This window comes from Pithys albifrons, chromosome 7 (genome assembly GCF_047495875.1).
Source record: "Pithys albifrons albifrons isolate INPA30051 chromosome 7, PitAlb_v1, whole genome shotgun sequence".
In the NCBI taxonomy this organism is placed as follows: Eukaryota; Metazoa; Chordata; class Aves; order Passeriformes; family Thamnophilidae; genus Pithys; species Pithys albifrons.
The window spans coordinates 47144092-47161349 of record NC_092464.1 but is presented as its reverse complement, the minus strand read 5'-3'; the positions used below and the strand labels follow the sequence as shown (position 1 = coordinate 47161349).

At 39.8% G+C, this 17258-nt stretch overlaps 1 protein-coding gene across 1 annotated transcript in view; it reads left to right on the top strand.

The window, feature by feature from the left end:
- The window catches only part of DPY19L1 (dpy-19 like C-mannosyltransferase 1), a 43713-nt gene extending 40095 nt beyond the window's left edge, over window positions 1–3618 (top strand). The window contains exons 22-23 of the mRNA XM_071561401.1: window positions 884–1009; window positions 2033–3618. Coding sequence (XP_071417502.1) covers window positions 884–1009; window positions 2033–2189 — 283 coding nt within the window. The 3' untranslated portion in view covers window positions 2190–3618. The remainder of the gene's footprint in view (window positions 1–883; window positions 1010–2032) is intronic.
- The last annotated feature ends 13640 nt before the right edge of the window (window positions 3619–17258 follow it).

The following is a 17258-nucleotide window of genomic DNA, read 5'->3' as shown; positions in this document are numbered from 1 at the left end:
TCAAGAATTTCTTTTATTACATTTAATATTGTAGTGCCATTTTTGTTAATTCGCTAAAACTGGCTAAAAAACCACAACACACAACAAGAAAACAGCAAGTTAGAGCAGGATAAAACAGAAAGGGCAGGGATTCATTTTACATACCTTATGTCCTTCATTCTCTGTCTGGCATTGACTCACTTTAACTTTTGGTCTGCCCTAAGTTGATCAGGCAGTTGGATCAGATGATCACTGTAGGTCCCTTCCAACTGAAATAACCTATTCTAGCTACAAAAAGACAGAACAGAGAATGTTTGGGGAAAATAAGGTACAGGCATTACAGGATCAGAAAATTATAGTAAGTTAACAATGTCGTGCTTTGCACATTCAAAGGAGGATATTACTGGGTGATATAGAATGGCCTGGGCTGGAAGAGACCTTAAAGGTCATCTGGTTCCAAAACAGGATCATGGTGTGCAAGTGCTGATTTTTCTTGATGAGCACAGGTGGACATCAGGTCTTGCACTCCACATTTAATGAAGTCTGAACAAGGGCAGTGAGTGTGACCTTTTGGGAAGAGACTTGGCAGGTGATTCCTTCTAATCACCTGCAGTCCAAGCAAGGTTGTTTCTAGCTTTTAGTATTAGGTGGTGAATGCATTTCTTTGAACCCTTCCACTTTCTGTTTATGGATCTTGTAACTAAGTTGTCTCCTGCTACAGAAAAATCAAAGGGCTGTATACATTGGAATCATAATCAAATTTAAGCTAATGGTACTATTAATGTAAACTTTGTTCTAGCGTAGTTACCTTGTGAAATAAAAAAGCCTTCCTCTGCAGTATAAAGTAAATGCTTACATTTTCATGCTGCATTGCTAGCTAACTTTCTCATTTTTCCTTTTAAAGGGCCAGAACAAAAGTAGTGTATTCCATGTACAGTCGGAAACCTGCAAACCAAGTAAAACGAGAACTGATAGAGCTGGGAGTCAGTTATTACATTCTTGAAGAGTCACTGTGTGTGAGCAGAAAAAAGTGAGTAATCTCCCTTTCTCACAACAATCATACAACGCTCAAATAGGTAGTCTAAGGTTCATATCAAGTGGTGGTTTTGAAATGATGGTGGCTGCTTTATTTATTAAAAGTCTCCAAAATACATTTTTGTCCAGCATCCATAGATATTAAGAAGTATAATTGACTTTACTCACATTAGCAACTTTGTGTTCTTGGTGGGTACCTGAAAAGAGATTCAAAAAGAAAACAAGTCATTATTCTGTGAGGGTAAGAACAGGGGTGTGTGTGGGTGGGTGTGTGTGTATAATAAAAGCCTGGTAGGAATAAAAGGTGCAGAGTGAAAGAGTTGGAGCACCACAATATGACCACAAGTAGTCACTAAAAATTTGGTTACATTTCTGATGTCCTTGAGAAAGAGCTATGCTTTTTCTTTTTTTTTTTGTCTTCCCCCTGATTTCTCTTTCTGACCTCCAGAACACAGTAGTTTAGATTTTTGATTTTATTTTCTTTAAGTTTAAAATAGAATTACATGTATAAGTTCTATTTTTTGCTGTTATCTTTGATAAAATTAGAAAATTCTCAGTAATTCTAATTTGAAAGACAACTATACAGGGAATTGATGTTGGCTATGATCCTTAATAAAAAGCAAGAATTTACTTTTTTAAGGTGTTTTATTTCCTGAATTTTCTTTAGAAATGTTAGGAATGTGACTATCGCCCTCCATTTTATAAGTTTTAAGGGTCCCTGGTAATGTATATGGTATAATTTGAGTTGTTGCATATGCCGCTTCTTCCAAATAAATTGCTTATTAATTACATAACCACAGAAGCAGATGCATTTTACACATTCTCAGTACTATTTTTAAATTACTACTGTATTTATTGATTTTGTAATCTGATAATTTCTAGTATAAACACAAACTTTAAAAAATATAGATGTCACAATCAAGTATGCATGGGGCACTGTAAAACTGAGTTCAGCAAGCTGTATGGGTTTTTTTAAATACCATTTCTTAATTACTTTTTCCATATTCATGTTTTCTAGGCCTGGTTGCAGTATGCCTGAAATCTGGGATGTCGAAGATCCTTCTAATAGAGGAAAAATTCCTTTATGTACCCTTATGAGCCAGAATTCCAGGCCATATTTCATCACAGTATTTGAAAATAGCAATTACAGAGTCTTGAAGATTCCAAAGGAATAACATTTCAATGCAATGAAGCATCAATCTTTCAAATCTTTAAACTAGTAACTGTAAGAATTCTAAATCAGAAATACCTTTTCTACTAGACTTAAAATGGAAAAATGTGTATTTTTTTTTACCATTTTAAGTGAATTCTGATTATAGAAATATCTTAAACCTAACAGTTTGGATTTCTATTTCAGGGTCAGTCCCTTGAGATTTGCTATGCAAATGATTATATGTTTGCACATTTTATTTAACACTGATCCAAAAAGAGTTAAAAGTAGCTAAGAAAAAGTTTGTAGGCGGACTTGAAACTTCATTTTTTTGGTGCATGTTCCTGGAATCCTATTGATATCAAAAAAGACTAATAAGGGTAATATTTGCAGTAAGCAATAGTTTAGCTTCTCAGTGTCCAAGGGTTTTTAGCATTGTTATGCATTCACAATAAGCTGGCATAATATACATGAAATTTTTAAGGGAGAATGCTTTATTCAGGAAAAATCTGTCATAGCCTTAGAAAGATACTAAAATAAATCCTTCACTGCCTTAACTAGACCTTCAGCGCCTAACTTGATAAGAAATTACTTTCAAAATTTATGCCCTATTTTCTTTCCCCATCTATTAGATCCTGCCTGGACTTTATCATCAGCATTAAAGAAAAATGAAATTTACCCCCGTTGTGATGTGGGTGTAGTCAGTTGTGTGGGTATAATTGCTCCAACATTACTAGCCTGGTTCTGCAGTTTTTCTGTCATCTTGGTGTCACACCAATATTATGATTAGCTAATAGAGCATTCACTTTCTGAGGTACCCAGTGCAAGGACACCCTTTAGTCGTTTAACTGACCTGGTAGTATTTTTGTATGTTCATTGCCATTGGGAAGTATCACAGTAATTGTGATTCTACAGTGTGAGACTTCTAAAGTCTGATGTTTCACTGTATATCATTCATGTTTTGGATTTGTTTTGACTTAAGTTTTTTTCTTGTTCAGACATCAGTCTGTTGATATGACTGGTCTTTTTAACCGTAATGGCATCTGGCAATATTAGATGCTATAGGGATACCATCCATCACGCCTATAACAGTATCAATTAAGTGGGAACCTGTGATAAAGTAGTAGTATAACAACTGATCAGTATTGTAAAACTTCTTATTTTTTTAAAATCTGTTTTATTGAGAGGGTGAGGGAGACTGGCTGAAAACGCATTAGCTTTTTAACTTTTACAGAATAGCTTTTGGAAAAATTTCTATAAGGAAACTCACAAAGAAAGGGCTTTTGGGAAGTCACTTTTTAAAATGTTAATTGAATTCAAGGAAGCAAGAAAAAATTCTTTATATAAACATTGTGACTAGTGTTTCGGCACAAAAAGGTACTGTATTTTTATGAAGTTTATGCCAACTGTTGACATGTACTTATGTGGTTAAATAAAAAAGAGAAAGATGGAAATTGTTCTCTTGTTTCTGATGATGTTACACTTGTCTCTCATGTCTGTTAAACTGAAGTTTAATACAGTTACCACTGGAGATATGATTGAAGCTGAACCTTCAACTAAAAAATGCACATAAGTACTTCAGGTAATTAAGCCAAACTCACACACCTCTTTTTGGCCTCCTTTTTATTCAAAATGCCAGTGCAGGAATATAAGAAAAGACAGTTAAAAAATGTAAATACCTATTTAGAAAGCAAAGTGAACTTGGAAGGCGGTTCAAAATTACTCTGTTGTTGTTCTAAGTTTCTAAGCTCTAGTAAAGACTGAAGCTCAAATACTGGTAGAATGAAGAAACATTTGCAAGTTAAGGTTCAAAGATGTGCTTTAGTAAAAGTGTTCATTTGTTGATTAGGAGGCGACTCTTACTGAGTGCATGACCAGACACTAAATTTTCAGCTTGTGTAGAGGAATATTATGCTGTCCCTCTCTTTGAACTGGTCTTAAACCCAAATAATTGTTGTCATCTGATGTTAATCTGATGTTAATCTGATAAAATTTAGCAATGGAAAATTACGAAGTAAAAAAATGCAGTATGTAATTGTGGGGAAGATATATGGGAATTCTTGAATTAGGTGTCTCATGAATTTCTTATCGTCTCAGTAATTTGCTTTCAGTTTCAAAAGAAAAAATTTGAGTTTAAATAATACAACATTTTACACACAGGAGCACCATGTTAACATTATGCTTATTGCTGCAACTTGAACCAGAAAACACAACTTTGAGACTTCTTAGCTCTCACTGAAGGTTTTCCCTTTGCAAGATCCTAAATATGTAACACAAGCAAGTTCATCTTTAAGTACGTGCTGGCCTTGAAAGAATTCAGGCACAAGACTAGAATACTTCCATACCTGAGAACAGTTTCTATTACATTTTAGTCATACTGGATCTTTGTGCTGGTTTGGGCTGGGGTTCTGTGTTTTGGCAGAGCCAAGGTGTACTGGCAGAAGTTGGGAGTGCATGGCAGTTTGGGAGGAGACAGCTGGGACAGGTGACCCCAGCTGACCAAAGGGATATTCCAGACCATATGGCATCAGGCTCAGTATATAAAGTGGAGGGAAGAAAGAGGAAGGAAGGGATGTTTGAAGTCATGGCATTTATCTTCCAAACTAACTTGTGCATGGTGGGCCCTTGCTCTCCTGGGGAATTCTGAACACCTGCCTGCCCATGGGAAGCAGTGAATTAAATCTTTGTGGTTTTTTCCTTCTGTGCATGGCTTTGGCTTTCCCTATTAAACTGCCTTTATCTCAACCCATGAGTTTTCCAGCTTTTACCCTTCAGATTTTCTCCCCTATCCCACTGGTGTGGGAGTGAATGAGTGGCTGCTTCATAGGGCTTGGTTGCCAGCTGGGGTGAAACCACCAGATTTGTTTGTTGAAATCGGAAACATTTCTTGCTTTGCATTAAATGTCTTCAGTCAATAGACATAATCACAGTTCTGTATCAAACTTCTGATACTTGTGCGAACTGCAATATTTAGTATGGAGACCAAATGAGGCACCTCTGTGAAACAAAGGGGTTAAGTCCTATTCAGTACTGCCCTGCTCTTGATCATAGTCGTAGACACCATATGAAAAATGCCCTTGCTTTTGCCTTTTTGGGCTGTTCAGCTGAAACACTGAAACTGAATCAGCCTATATCTCTTGGATTTTTGTGATTAAGACATTGAGTTCCGCAAGACAGGACTTCAAGTGAAGAAAACTCCTTTAGCAAAGCAGGTATGTAAGAAAAAGTACAGTGTTGTCAGAAATCAGTATTGTTGCACATGCAGAACAATGGCATGCAGAACTTCTGAAGGAGAGCTAGTCAGCTTTGCAGAATTTGCTTGGGCAGCAAAACCTCTTAGTGCTACAAATCAGCTGTGGCTGTACAAAATAAGCACTTTTATTTCAGTACAAAATCAAAGTCAACTATAGTGACAAACTGTAGTGGAGCTTTAAGCTGACCTGTTAGGTTGGTGCAGAGTAGTGGGAGGATTTACAGGGTTAGGCAGAATATCCTCAGCTAACAGGCTTTTTTCTGATTTCATGCTGTAATTCTCCATTATTGGTGTAATTCATATAATGTCTGAAATCATCAGTTGTTTGAGTGGGTTCATCATGTAGTAGTTCAACAACTTTATTACTTCCTGTTACAGCGTATATAGGACACTTATTGCCAATACATCATGAGATAGGGATAGAACACACAGAATGAATGAGTAATATTGATTTCATATCTGGCTGAGAACTCAGGCAGGTCCCTGTGGCCAGTCTTCCATCCTGCCAAGGTTATCAGTGTTTAAATTGAGTCATGAGTGCAAGCAGCACTTGTTTTGCCAGTTTGGTAGGAAGGATGAGGTCTAGTTTTTAGCCTGGAGAACATGAAAATGCTTACTGGATTGCATTGAAAGGTGATACTGAGCCTGCAACAGGACAGCCTCTGAAGAGAAAACCTCTCTCCTTTTGATGTTCACCTGAAAGGAAACAGATCACTCTAGTTAATTCTTTAGGCTTGACCAAGCTTACTTTTGAAGCCAGTGCACCAAATTCTGACTGCCATTACAAATTCTTGCTGCATCCAAGCGTCTGAGCAGCATCATCTTCATGTTACTGAGCAACCAGTTGCTCAGCTGCTCTGACTACAAGTCCCTGGAGTGCCTGAAGATGCAGATAGCAAACATTATTTGCAGGCACTTAGTGTTTTGCTGTAGATATCTGTGTCTGAGCTGTGCAAAAAATACTAAGCTTTTCTGAAGCATTGGCTTTTTCATAACTGTTCCTGGAAGTCCAAAATTTTTTCTTGGCTAAAGCAAGTTAGCAAATCCTGAAAATACAACAGAGTAGGATGCCTTCTTTTTTTCCTCCAAAAATTAGCTCTATGATAGTGTTGGAATTGCTGCCTTGCTTTTCTTTGATTTTGAATTTTAAAATATAATGCATCTATATTTTGATAAGTTTATCTTCTACTCCTTATTAAAAAAAAGGGCCAAAGTTAGAATCAAGCTTAGTAAATGCATAGAGTAGAAATTTTTGCATTCCTGAAGTACTTCAAAGGCCACTCAACTCAAAACTCAAGTTCTATGAAGGCATTAGGTATAGATGTTTTCCCTAACCTTGGTTTTCTTTGTTTTGGATCATTGCTGGATTTAGCTGCAGTTTTCATGCTTCAGGCTGCTGCATGCAGAATCTTTGATTTGATAGTTTTTAGCTATTTTTATGTTATTGCATAATTTAGTTACAGAATGGTTTTGGAGGGACCTTAAAGATTGAGTTCCAACCCCCTGCCATGAACAGGGACACCTCCCACTAGTCCAGTTGCTCAAAGCCCTATCCAATCTGACCTTGAGAAATAAGGGGAACAATTATTTTGAGAAGGGATAAATGGAAACAAGATGTTCAAATGTAAGTTGTATTCCATAAGTTCTTTATTCGGAACTTTAATTTTGGAGTTTAGTACCCTCAGTGTTTAAAACCAATGAAATGTTACTTAGCAGGTGGTGCTGTCAGACTCTATAACTAATTTTTAAACTAATGACGTCTTGGCTATTTACCTTAATAACTGCAGGTTTGTTTCACCCAGTAAGTTTTTGCCTGAAATAAAAAGGGATTCTAAAGATGCCTTTGAACTAGGAGCTTGTGATATGCATTTCCTTCCTTTGAACCCTTGGTGTGCAACTGAATTCATATTTGAATTTAGAAAGAAACCTGTCAGCACTGATGGTTTGTTTGGTAAGGTTGTCTTTACACATAATGAAGTAGCAAAGCAATAAAGTTCCAACTGAAATAAATTGAAAAGCGTAAATATTTGCAATGTCAAGGTGCAGCAGGACTGACAAAGGAAACACGTTTTCAATAAAGTCAGACTATATTTGGAATGTCTCTTTCCTTTTTCCTTTTTTTTTTCTGTGTTCTATTTCATTTTTTTTTCTGTTTCACTTTGATGCTGGGAAATGGGACAAAACTGAACAGAATAGACTTGAGAAAAATTGCATAGCTGAAACTGAGAAGGTGTTTATATCTTGCAAACATGACCTGGTTTTAATGAATCTTGTCAAAATATTTGGCTTATACTAATGAACTAGGTGATGGAAAACGTCCATGTTATCTGGTGTGTTCTTGTAAAAGGTAGAGGTTTGTCATTCTCTGTTACTCTGCAATTAATTTATTAATGAACTAAAAAGAGCCTGGCTTGTTGCAAGGTTAAACCTGGAATACACACTGCCATCAGGACGTCACAGAAAGGGTAACAAGCACAGCCTGAGGGGTGGGGGAGGGAGAAAACCACACACACCATTTCTGCCTGTTTATGTGGACTTAAAATGACTTTCTTAGCTCCCAATTATATATGCAGCAGATCTAAACTCAATCAGACCACGTTGTCTTCTGTGTGGTCTTGAACTAGTGATCTAGAAGGAGTTGGATTTGTTCTTAGTGAGGACTAAGCCTGTTGCTCCTACGCTAAGCAGCAAATCCAGGTATGTGCAGATGTGGGTTTTACTGAAGAATTACTTCAAGCTGCTATGAATCAGAATGACATCAGTGGTGGGTCGTAGTGGTTGGTGGTTTGGCCAAGTTGCCTGGGCTTTGACTGCAACTTAGGAGCACTTTGGAAAAATGTTATATATGTGTCATGGTGTAATCCTTCAAAATGACTATAATCTGGTCTGTCTAAAGATGTAACCAAGTAGAAGTGAACAGAAGAAGTACTCTGGACAAAATGAAGGATTACTGTGGTTCTTAATCCTGGGGAACACAATGAACAAATTTTAGCACAAAAGAGGTGGAGGAATGGCTTTTCCAAAGTTGTGAATGATTTTGTGTGCCTGTGTTCTAGGGTGTGCAGTCCTGGTCCAACTTCCAGAAAAAAGTATTGGTCATATCAGTCACTCAGAATTGGCTACTTAAACTGAAACTTTAATCCTAAAATGTTTTTTAAAAGAAAGGGGCAAGAAACTGCAGTCTTACAGTAGCTTACTCCAGGCCATCTGTTTAACAGTAGTTATGGTAAATCTTGAAACTGTTTCAGGAAAGAAACATTTGTTTTTAAAAATATTGTCTGATCCTCAGTAAGCACTTCTTCAAGGTGTTCTGCTTTGGATGTAAGACTAGAGCTTGTTAATTGTTTTTTTGCTGCCACATGAAGGATTACACAGTCCTTCCACTCTGAGACTCCTTTTTTTTTTTTTCTTTCTAAGACTGATGGTAAAGCGTATTGAGACAAGTCACTGAAGAAGTAACAGGAGGATATTGTGAAGAGCTTCACTTAATGAACATGCAACCCATCTCAGTTTTTGAAACACAAGTTGGCAGGTCTGGTGTGTTTAAAAACACAACATTGGGAGGGGTTTGCAGTTGGTAATGTCACTTCATGGCATTGTTGTTTCCTAGCTCAGTTGTTTAGTTTCTTTGTTCAGGTGTGATTTCTGAATTGTTTCACATCATTTAGAGCCTCCTAGACAGCACATGGTTGCTTTGCCTTTGCTGTCAGTGAGGTAAGGCACAGGATCTCACACTGTTACCCTTTCCCCCCCCCCCCTTTTTCCGTTCCTTACTACCACTGTGCTTCATCCAATGTCTGTGACTAAAGAGATTTAAATTCTATCTGTGCAGAGCAAGCAACTATGATGGAAAGTTACCTGTTCTGTGCTCTCCTACTTATATTCCACAAATAACAGTGATGGACTCCTTGATGCTGCTACCACTCAGTAAATGCCTACATTTCCTTCTGGAACTTTCTTCTGCAAATTTGTGACAAGAAAATACAGAAAATACATGTGCAAGTTTTACTGAATGCTTCACAAATGGAGGCAATTTCCTCTGGTAAAGTGACCAAAATGTCAGTAAATATTCTCTGACAATGTTACAGATCACACTGAGTTTTGATGGAGCAGATTGTACTCAGTAAGAACCAAGGATGAAGGAAGTATATAATTTGGAAATGCAACTGAGGTTGAACAGTACAGACACACTTCATCAGTTTCTGGTCTCCCAATAGCCTTTCATACTTATATAAGGTGACTGTGTGACTGCAGGCTGCCCATTCCTGTTGTCATCTGAGCTGATGGCAGAGAGTAAGTGAGCAGAGAGCCCATTTTAAGGTAAAAGGCAAAGGAGCCAAAATCTCTTACTGGCTCAGCTCATTGAGTTCTCTGTGTCTATTATTTCTGCACAATCCATAGCAGATATCCATTGCAGCAAATATTTCTGAACCTTCCTTGTACCCTTGGAAGTAGACCCTGTAAATTAACTTCATGGATTTCTGTGTGACTACCTGATTGACAACTGTGAGGAAAAGATGGGTGGCAGCAAGTGACCGATAAGGTCCACCCAAAAGACACACTCAGAGCTGAGAATCTCCCATACTGTGCCATGGGCTGTCACCATGGAGCATCCTGACCTGCATGGCTGCTGTGCCAGTGCTCAATCAGATTTCATCTGTAGCGCTCATCACTGCTGGGGAAGATGCCATTCAAGTGCTACTCCAGTGACTTTAAGGAGATTGCTGCTGGCTTTAGTCTACTTTTCCAGCATCCAAGAGCCCATTTCCTTTAGGCTTTATTTCATAAGTGGTTGGATTCAGTCTCATCACTGGATGAAACTTCCTTTTCCATTTAATAGCATACGTGTTTGATTTTGGAAGGATTTGGAGGAGGATGAACTAAACTTTCCCTGAGGTTGAGATTTTCTACTTCCTCAGGATTATTGAAGACTAAGTCCCACAATTTGTACAAGCTGTAACACCACCTCCCAGAACTATTCTCTGGCCAAAAAAGATTGAAAGACTGAGAGGAAACACAGCAATCACATTCGCTGAGAAAAAAATTTAATAAATTATTCTTTTTCATTGATTTTGTTAAAAAAGGATTTAACAATAAAATGAAGGATGAACATTTGAAGAACTGGAAAATCATTTAAGTCAGAGTGAATGGCTAAGGCAAAATACAGGTATGAGAATGTTAAATACAATCTTCTTCTAAAGGCTTTCCAGTGATACTGAAATAGTGGAAGGATTTAGTCTGGCTAAATCGGTATTTCCACATAGGTGACCAGCATAAACTGGAGTGCAACAGATGAAGTCATTCTCCCCCAGTCAGCTCTCATGGCAGCATGAAATTTCAGGCAGTCAGTGTCATAAACCAGATCAGGAATCAGTCCAGAAGAAACTCACCTGGCAAAATAAATTGTCTTTTTTACATCAGCTGAGTATGCAGTCTCAATCATCATGCAGCTATGTGAAACCTTGGAACAACCAAGGAGAAAAGGCATTGTGAAGGAATACACAGACAGTCAAAACCAGTTTTTGTCAGTGGCTGAGTCACACTGGACTGACTGAAAGTGTCTGTCATGATGGACGTGCAGGAGGGCCCCACTCTGTCAGACCCTAAGAGAAAACTTTCAAGCTCCTACCTAAGCTCAATGAAATTTCATGAGGAAATAGAGCTCTAATAGATATTTTCTTCAGGGTTTTAGTGTAACTGGTATGCAAAAGGAAGGCAAGAGAGATCAACATCACCTCCCTTAGCCCAGCAAAACCAACAGAACTGAGTACCTCTGCCCCAGTCACAACACTGATGTCTCTCACCTGTGCAGGTGTAGTGAGAATACAGGGGAAAGGGAGTTATTATGGTAAAGGAGGGAAAGCTAAGGAGGGCAGGCTCCACTGTTTATAGGGCTATCAGTTTCTTCCCATTGGAAACTGCTTCTATTTCAGAGCTTTTTCCCACAGCTCTGCACACTGGAGGCAGAGAGAGACAGTTTATTGGAAGGATCAAGATGCTTACAAGGTATCCATAAGGCATATTGATTGCAACAGCCTAATTTTGAGACATTATATCTATCCTCCTACTTCAGACAAAAAAAAACCAAACCACCAAACCCTTTTCCTGTCTTATATCCACAGGCTGTGCCCAGGGAGTGTGTGCATTTCCCTGCTGCTTTCTTGGCACTCCCAATACCTCAAGGGCTCGGAGGTGACTGCAGCAGCTGCAGCCTTCGCTGAGCACTCCCAGCCCTCGCTGATCAGCGCTGATTCAGCACAGGTGGGACGAGCACCTGCTGCAGGGAGGACCAAGAAAGTGATAATGTTTGAGTGTTGCTTGAAGAGTTGTGAATACTCTGGCAAATCATCCTCTGGCCTGTGAGGACTGCAGTCCTGCTTCCAAGGGCACAACAAAAAGCTGGAGGGGACTGCAGGTATGCTTAGCCCTGCGTCCTGTAGTCAGGGGTTCTATCTCTGGGATCTGCAGCCATGTGTCAGGCCACAGGCAATGACAGTCATTGAAGGGTAAGCTTTGGAGCTGAGGGATTTCTGTGGGTCTGGTGCAGTGCAGAGGTTCAAGGGGACTGGGTTGGGGTCAGCAAGGATCTAAAATGTACATTTGTGTCTGCATCTGACCTGGAGAATCCCACAGCTCTGGAAGAGACAGTGGTGTGTGCTTCTCTAACATATTTCCTAAGATGTGGGGGAGTCATGTCTTTCCTCCTTTACTGGCTGTTTGTAGTTTAAGTCAGTCAAACTAAAGGGTGAGCAAGGGTCCTTCAGTTTTGTCCCCTTCATCAATGCAAGTGGAATCTGCTGTAAAGAGTGTTCAGCACTTGCAGTTGTCCATGAAGCCATTAGGAGGTTTGACTTGAAAATATAAGATTAGACCTGGTGATGCAAGACTCCTCTTCTGTGTCTGCAAGGCTGGAAGGGTGAGCTTGTTTATAGAGGTGTTGAGGCGGTAATTTCGTTGCTGTTTCTAATATAAACTCACGGTGTGATGATGGGTACAAAATAACAGTCTAAAGCAGCGCATCTGCAAAATGTGAAGTAAAGAAGGTGTGTGATCATGCACTGAACACTTGGAAAAGGTAAACTAATCAAAAAGAATTAATCAGGGTAGTCTATTTCATCTGCTGTATAAAACAAATGTACTTTCTGGTAGTAATTCTGTTCTATATTGTGTTATGTCCACTTGTAGAAAGAGTGAATAAATTAACTATCACATGCAACCTTAATTTTGGTTTTTGTCAGTTTTGAAGGGAATAACTGAGACTTTTGTGGGTTTTCTGGTGTCTGGACATCCATACATGTGCTGTATGGTCAGAGGGCATGTGCATATTCAAATAGTAGATCAATGCTGGCTCAGAATTTTCACCCATGGTACCCTCACAATGCTGTGTCCTTGGAGTATGTTTTACCAGGCAATTATTTTGGAAAGCTCTGACAAGTTTGAAACGCTGCCTACTTTCTGAGTACAAAGCCAATGTCAGCAGCTCCACAAACTGCTGTTGCTGCCAGAAAGCATGGTCTGCTGGCTCTCAGCCTCCACCACCCTCTCCCTTGGTCAGCTGAGGCATTTCTGTAGCCTCACATGGAACTGGATATAGTAACAGGTCAAGATAATACTGTGGTTTTGAAGTTAAAACTAATTTAAAGTGCTTATGCAAATTAGGTGTAGATATGTGCAGCCAACAGCTGAGAGCTGAAGGTGAGGGAAACACACAGACTGGAAACCTTTAGCAAGCCCTCTAAGAAACTTGCTGTATGTTACAAAGTCACACTCTAAAGCCTGAAGTTATGAAAAGTGAGGTCCGGTTTTGGTGTCAATGTCAAGCATATGTGAGGCTGAGCAGTGAGAGCCCGTGAATGTGTCCTGGGTAGAGAACTGACCACAGCTGAAGACCTCACCCCCACCAGTGCTTGTGAGCTCTCCTGTTATAGGGACAGAAACTCCATATTAATGCTGCAGGTTTTTTCCCCATTATTTATAAAATGTTGCATGTTTCATGAGAATTGTTCAAGCTTATATTCAGATTTTTGGATTAAGATGGGAGGGGGAGGGGAATGATAAATAAGGTATTGATAAATATAGGTCATCCCCTGAGCAGTCACCAGCTCTGAGTGTGCATGCACAGGTGGAGGGCATGAGCTTGTATTGTAGGGTGAAGCTATATCTGTGTCTGAGATGCCCTGTCTAAAGTAAAGCTTTTGTTACTGTCATTTAGTATCTCCCCTACTCTTTCTCAGATATAAAGAGAAGAAGACAGTTGTGTGATATGTGAAGGAAAGCCTCAGACTGGAGAAATGGCTAAAAAGTGGGAGAACAAAGTTATCTCATCTCTTGTGTTGTCAACAGTTAACACTGACATTGGTCTGAAAAATCCAGGAAGGCATGTAAAGTTATTGAACTGTGCCAAATATGAGAGGAGCAAAGTTCTTGTCCTCAGCTCAGACAGTCAGAGATTTGGAAAGAGGTCAGGATATAATTGCTAGGAAGTATGAGAATAAGTCTTTTGGTTCTAGTATATAGTTGTGTTGAACAAGGCTGCAGTAGGTAGGTGCCACCTGTATCACCCAGGACAGGTATTAGATACAGACTACCCACCCTGGCTCCAGTCAGCTCTGTCTGTCCTGGGGCAAAAGTGTTTTAGAATCATAAAATTGTTTTTAGGTTGAAAAAAACCCTTAAGGTCATTGAGTCCAACCACTAACCCAGCACTTCCAAGTCCACCACTAAACCACATCCCTAAGCACCACATCTATATGTCTTTTAAATACCTCCAAGGATGGCGACTCAACCACTTCCTTGGGCAGCCTGTTCCAGTGCTTGAGAACCCTTTTCATGAAGGAATTTTTCCTAGTATCCAATCCATACCTCCCCTCGTGCAGAACCATAGGCTTTTAGCAGTTGTTGTCCCAGGCCTTGAAGTGCTAAAAAAATGATGACTGATGTGTTGGGCATGACTCAGTACCCAGTAGCAGCTCATATGGAGTGGGACAGATCCAGTGCCCTCCTGTTATGCTGGAGAGACATGCAGAGGCCTGAAGGAGTTTCTGGAATTTTGTACATCCAAGACACTTGGCATCTAGAAAACCCAAATTACAGTGGTAATGGTTGAAAGAGTGTCTATGTGCTAACTGTCTGGCAGCAAGCATAGTATCTGCTAATTGATTGGGAATGAAACTCAAAGCAACAAGGAACTTTGAGACACTGAATTGACTGAATGCACACCGTCAGCTTCAATCTAAGAATACTTTGTCAACATCTAAAATAGCTGGGGTTTGCTTTCAGTTCAATGTTTCATTTGCTAGTATCTCTATAAATTCAGTATGTCAGAGCTCTAGAAAATTACTTTTCTTGCCTTTTCATATTCTCTGTATATTTTTGATCAGGTAACTGCAGAAACACAGCTCATTTCAGTGTAGATGTTCCTATGTCTATATACTGTTCTTTGTAAGCTGTATAACCAGATGAGATGCTAATATGTAACCCAGGAAAGAATTCTCACTTTAAATGGAAATGCAGAAATAATGGGATTTTGCCATTCTGCAAATAGTTGTCTTTGTTTTATTTGGATTTAGGCTGATTTAAACCCTCTCTTTTCTCAAGTGCTGGCTTACAGCTAGGGACAAGGGGTGAGCCTGAAACCTGCAGCACTGTGATGGTCTTTGACATGATGCTGCTCCCTGTGTACAAATAAGGATGGGACGATTGAAGGGCTGAGAGCATATCGACTGTGCAGTCAGGGATTTAAACATTGTAGCTGGCATAGAAGCAGAGGCACAAAGCTTTTATATCAATAGCTCAAATGACAAAAGCAAAGTAGCTGCAGCAGTGCTGGCCCTGAATGTTTAGAAAGATATGCCTCTGAGTTGCAGTTGTCTTGAAATCCTGTCCGGTCAGATTAAAAGTCACCTCGTTTGCATCTGTACAGCTGTATTTGCATCTGTAATATTGCTCTGTCAGTGTGATGGAGAGCAGAGAGACACCCTGGCACTGCTAAGGTGTGCTGTCACCTCCTGCAGCCTAAAGAACAGCTGGGGACATTACAGGACCATAGGGGTTCTTGTTTGGATTATGAGGGGGTGGAAGGCACAGCCTTGGCTGCTACCTCTGGACAAGTATATTTCAAAGAAGTTAAGCAAACAGCCTCGGAGCAAGCTCAATGTGATGTATATTCTTGAAGCAATGCAAGTAAAGAGGAATTCAAAGTGTAGTTAAAGGTCATGAACTTTACTATCAGTACTACAGTAAAATAGAATTAAAAAGAGGCATATAAATAACAAATGGTTGTGTCTGGATGAATATAATGAGATTTTGAAAAGGACAAAGGATTCCTCTGAATAATATTTAAAATTTCATATTGCAAATTGCTTGAATGAATAAAAGTGACATTTTTAGAAGGTCAGAAATAGCTTCAGAAAGGTATCTAATCTTTAAAGTTCAGTAAAGGAATGTGCTTCTTACAGCCACATTTCTGCTTATATTGCCTGGCGCTCACTTACAGCTGAGGAAGTTGAGCTGGAGTGGAACTGACCCTCTTGCTCTCTGAGGTAAGAGGGGCATCACTCTGGGCAGTGGTCCTTTCTGTACAATATTCATTAACACAGGTGACTGTGTGAGCTACTTGGTGAGCTCAATAAACCCCTAGGAAAGTCCACCACTGGTCCCAGGGAAAAGTGAGGGGGAAATTTGGAGCATTCTGTGTAAATCGCAGTCTACGTGGCAAAGCAAAAGTACCTCCTGTAGCTGGCAGATGTGGCTGATGGAATTTTTTGTAGATGTGTGGTTGGCACCCTTTTTCTTCAGCCCTGTATGGACCCCCTTAGCAAGGTGCCTGAAGTGTCCCTGTCTTTTCTTTTATGCTTCTGGTCTCAAGTTAGGGCTTCCCTCACTTTCTGGGAGATGTTTTCCCAGGGCATAGAGTAGCTTGGGGGATGGCAGGGCACAGAAGAAGCAGGGCCTTTCCAAATACAGACAGCTCAGTGTCCAGAACCTGGAACTGATGGACTGAACTTGCATCTGAGTGCTCAGCCTGTCTCCATGCAAATACTCACACACTTAAACGTGGTTTTGCTGTCAATGGCTTCACTGACATCTCAGTTATTTGCATGCCACCATGTCAAAATCATTTCCCTGCATGCCTGCTCTTAAACCTTACCCTCTTGAAGCAACCATCCTAGGGAATGCAGGAGGATGGGGTTTGAGAGATGGTAGCATGACCTTTAGTAGAAAGGGTAATCGGTAGGATGAAGTTGTATTAAGTACCTCTCTGAATTAGACTCTGCTGGTGCTGCAGATTGATCTGATGTATAGAGGCACAGTGTCAGGCTCCCCTTGAAAAATGCAGCAAGCAAGAAGCAATATTGTCCTCTGGAAATGTGCTCATGGTCCATCCTCCTTTCCCTCCTTGCCTGGCAGGTGAGGAGAGCATGTTGTCATCATTTGTACTGGGTTAAACAAGGTAATGGGAATTTGCCACACTCAAACCCAGAGTTTCCTACCCAGGGGGGAAAGGCTGAGTGGTTGAGGCACAGAGCCAAATCTTCTGGGGTCCAACCTCCCCATGGCAACTTCTCTCTTTCTTGTCTTATTCTGTATCTTACTAGTCTTTTACATAAGTAGTGGACTGTGTGTCACATGGAAACTGCATGTGTTACAATTACCCTTTATTTGCTGTTTTCTTTCTATCAAATTTGTACAATTCCAAGGCACAGTTACAGTGAGGGCTGAGTAATTATGTTGCTGCTTTAAATGCCTTTTAAGTAATTATAGTTACAGAAGCAGCATCAGCCTCCTTTCCTCTAAAACTGTACCCTAGTAAGGCTGTTTTATCACTATTACATTTTTGGT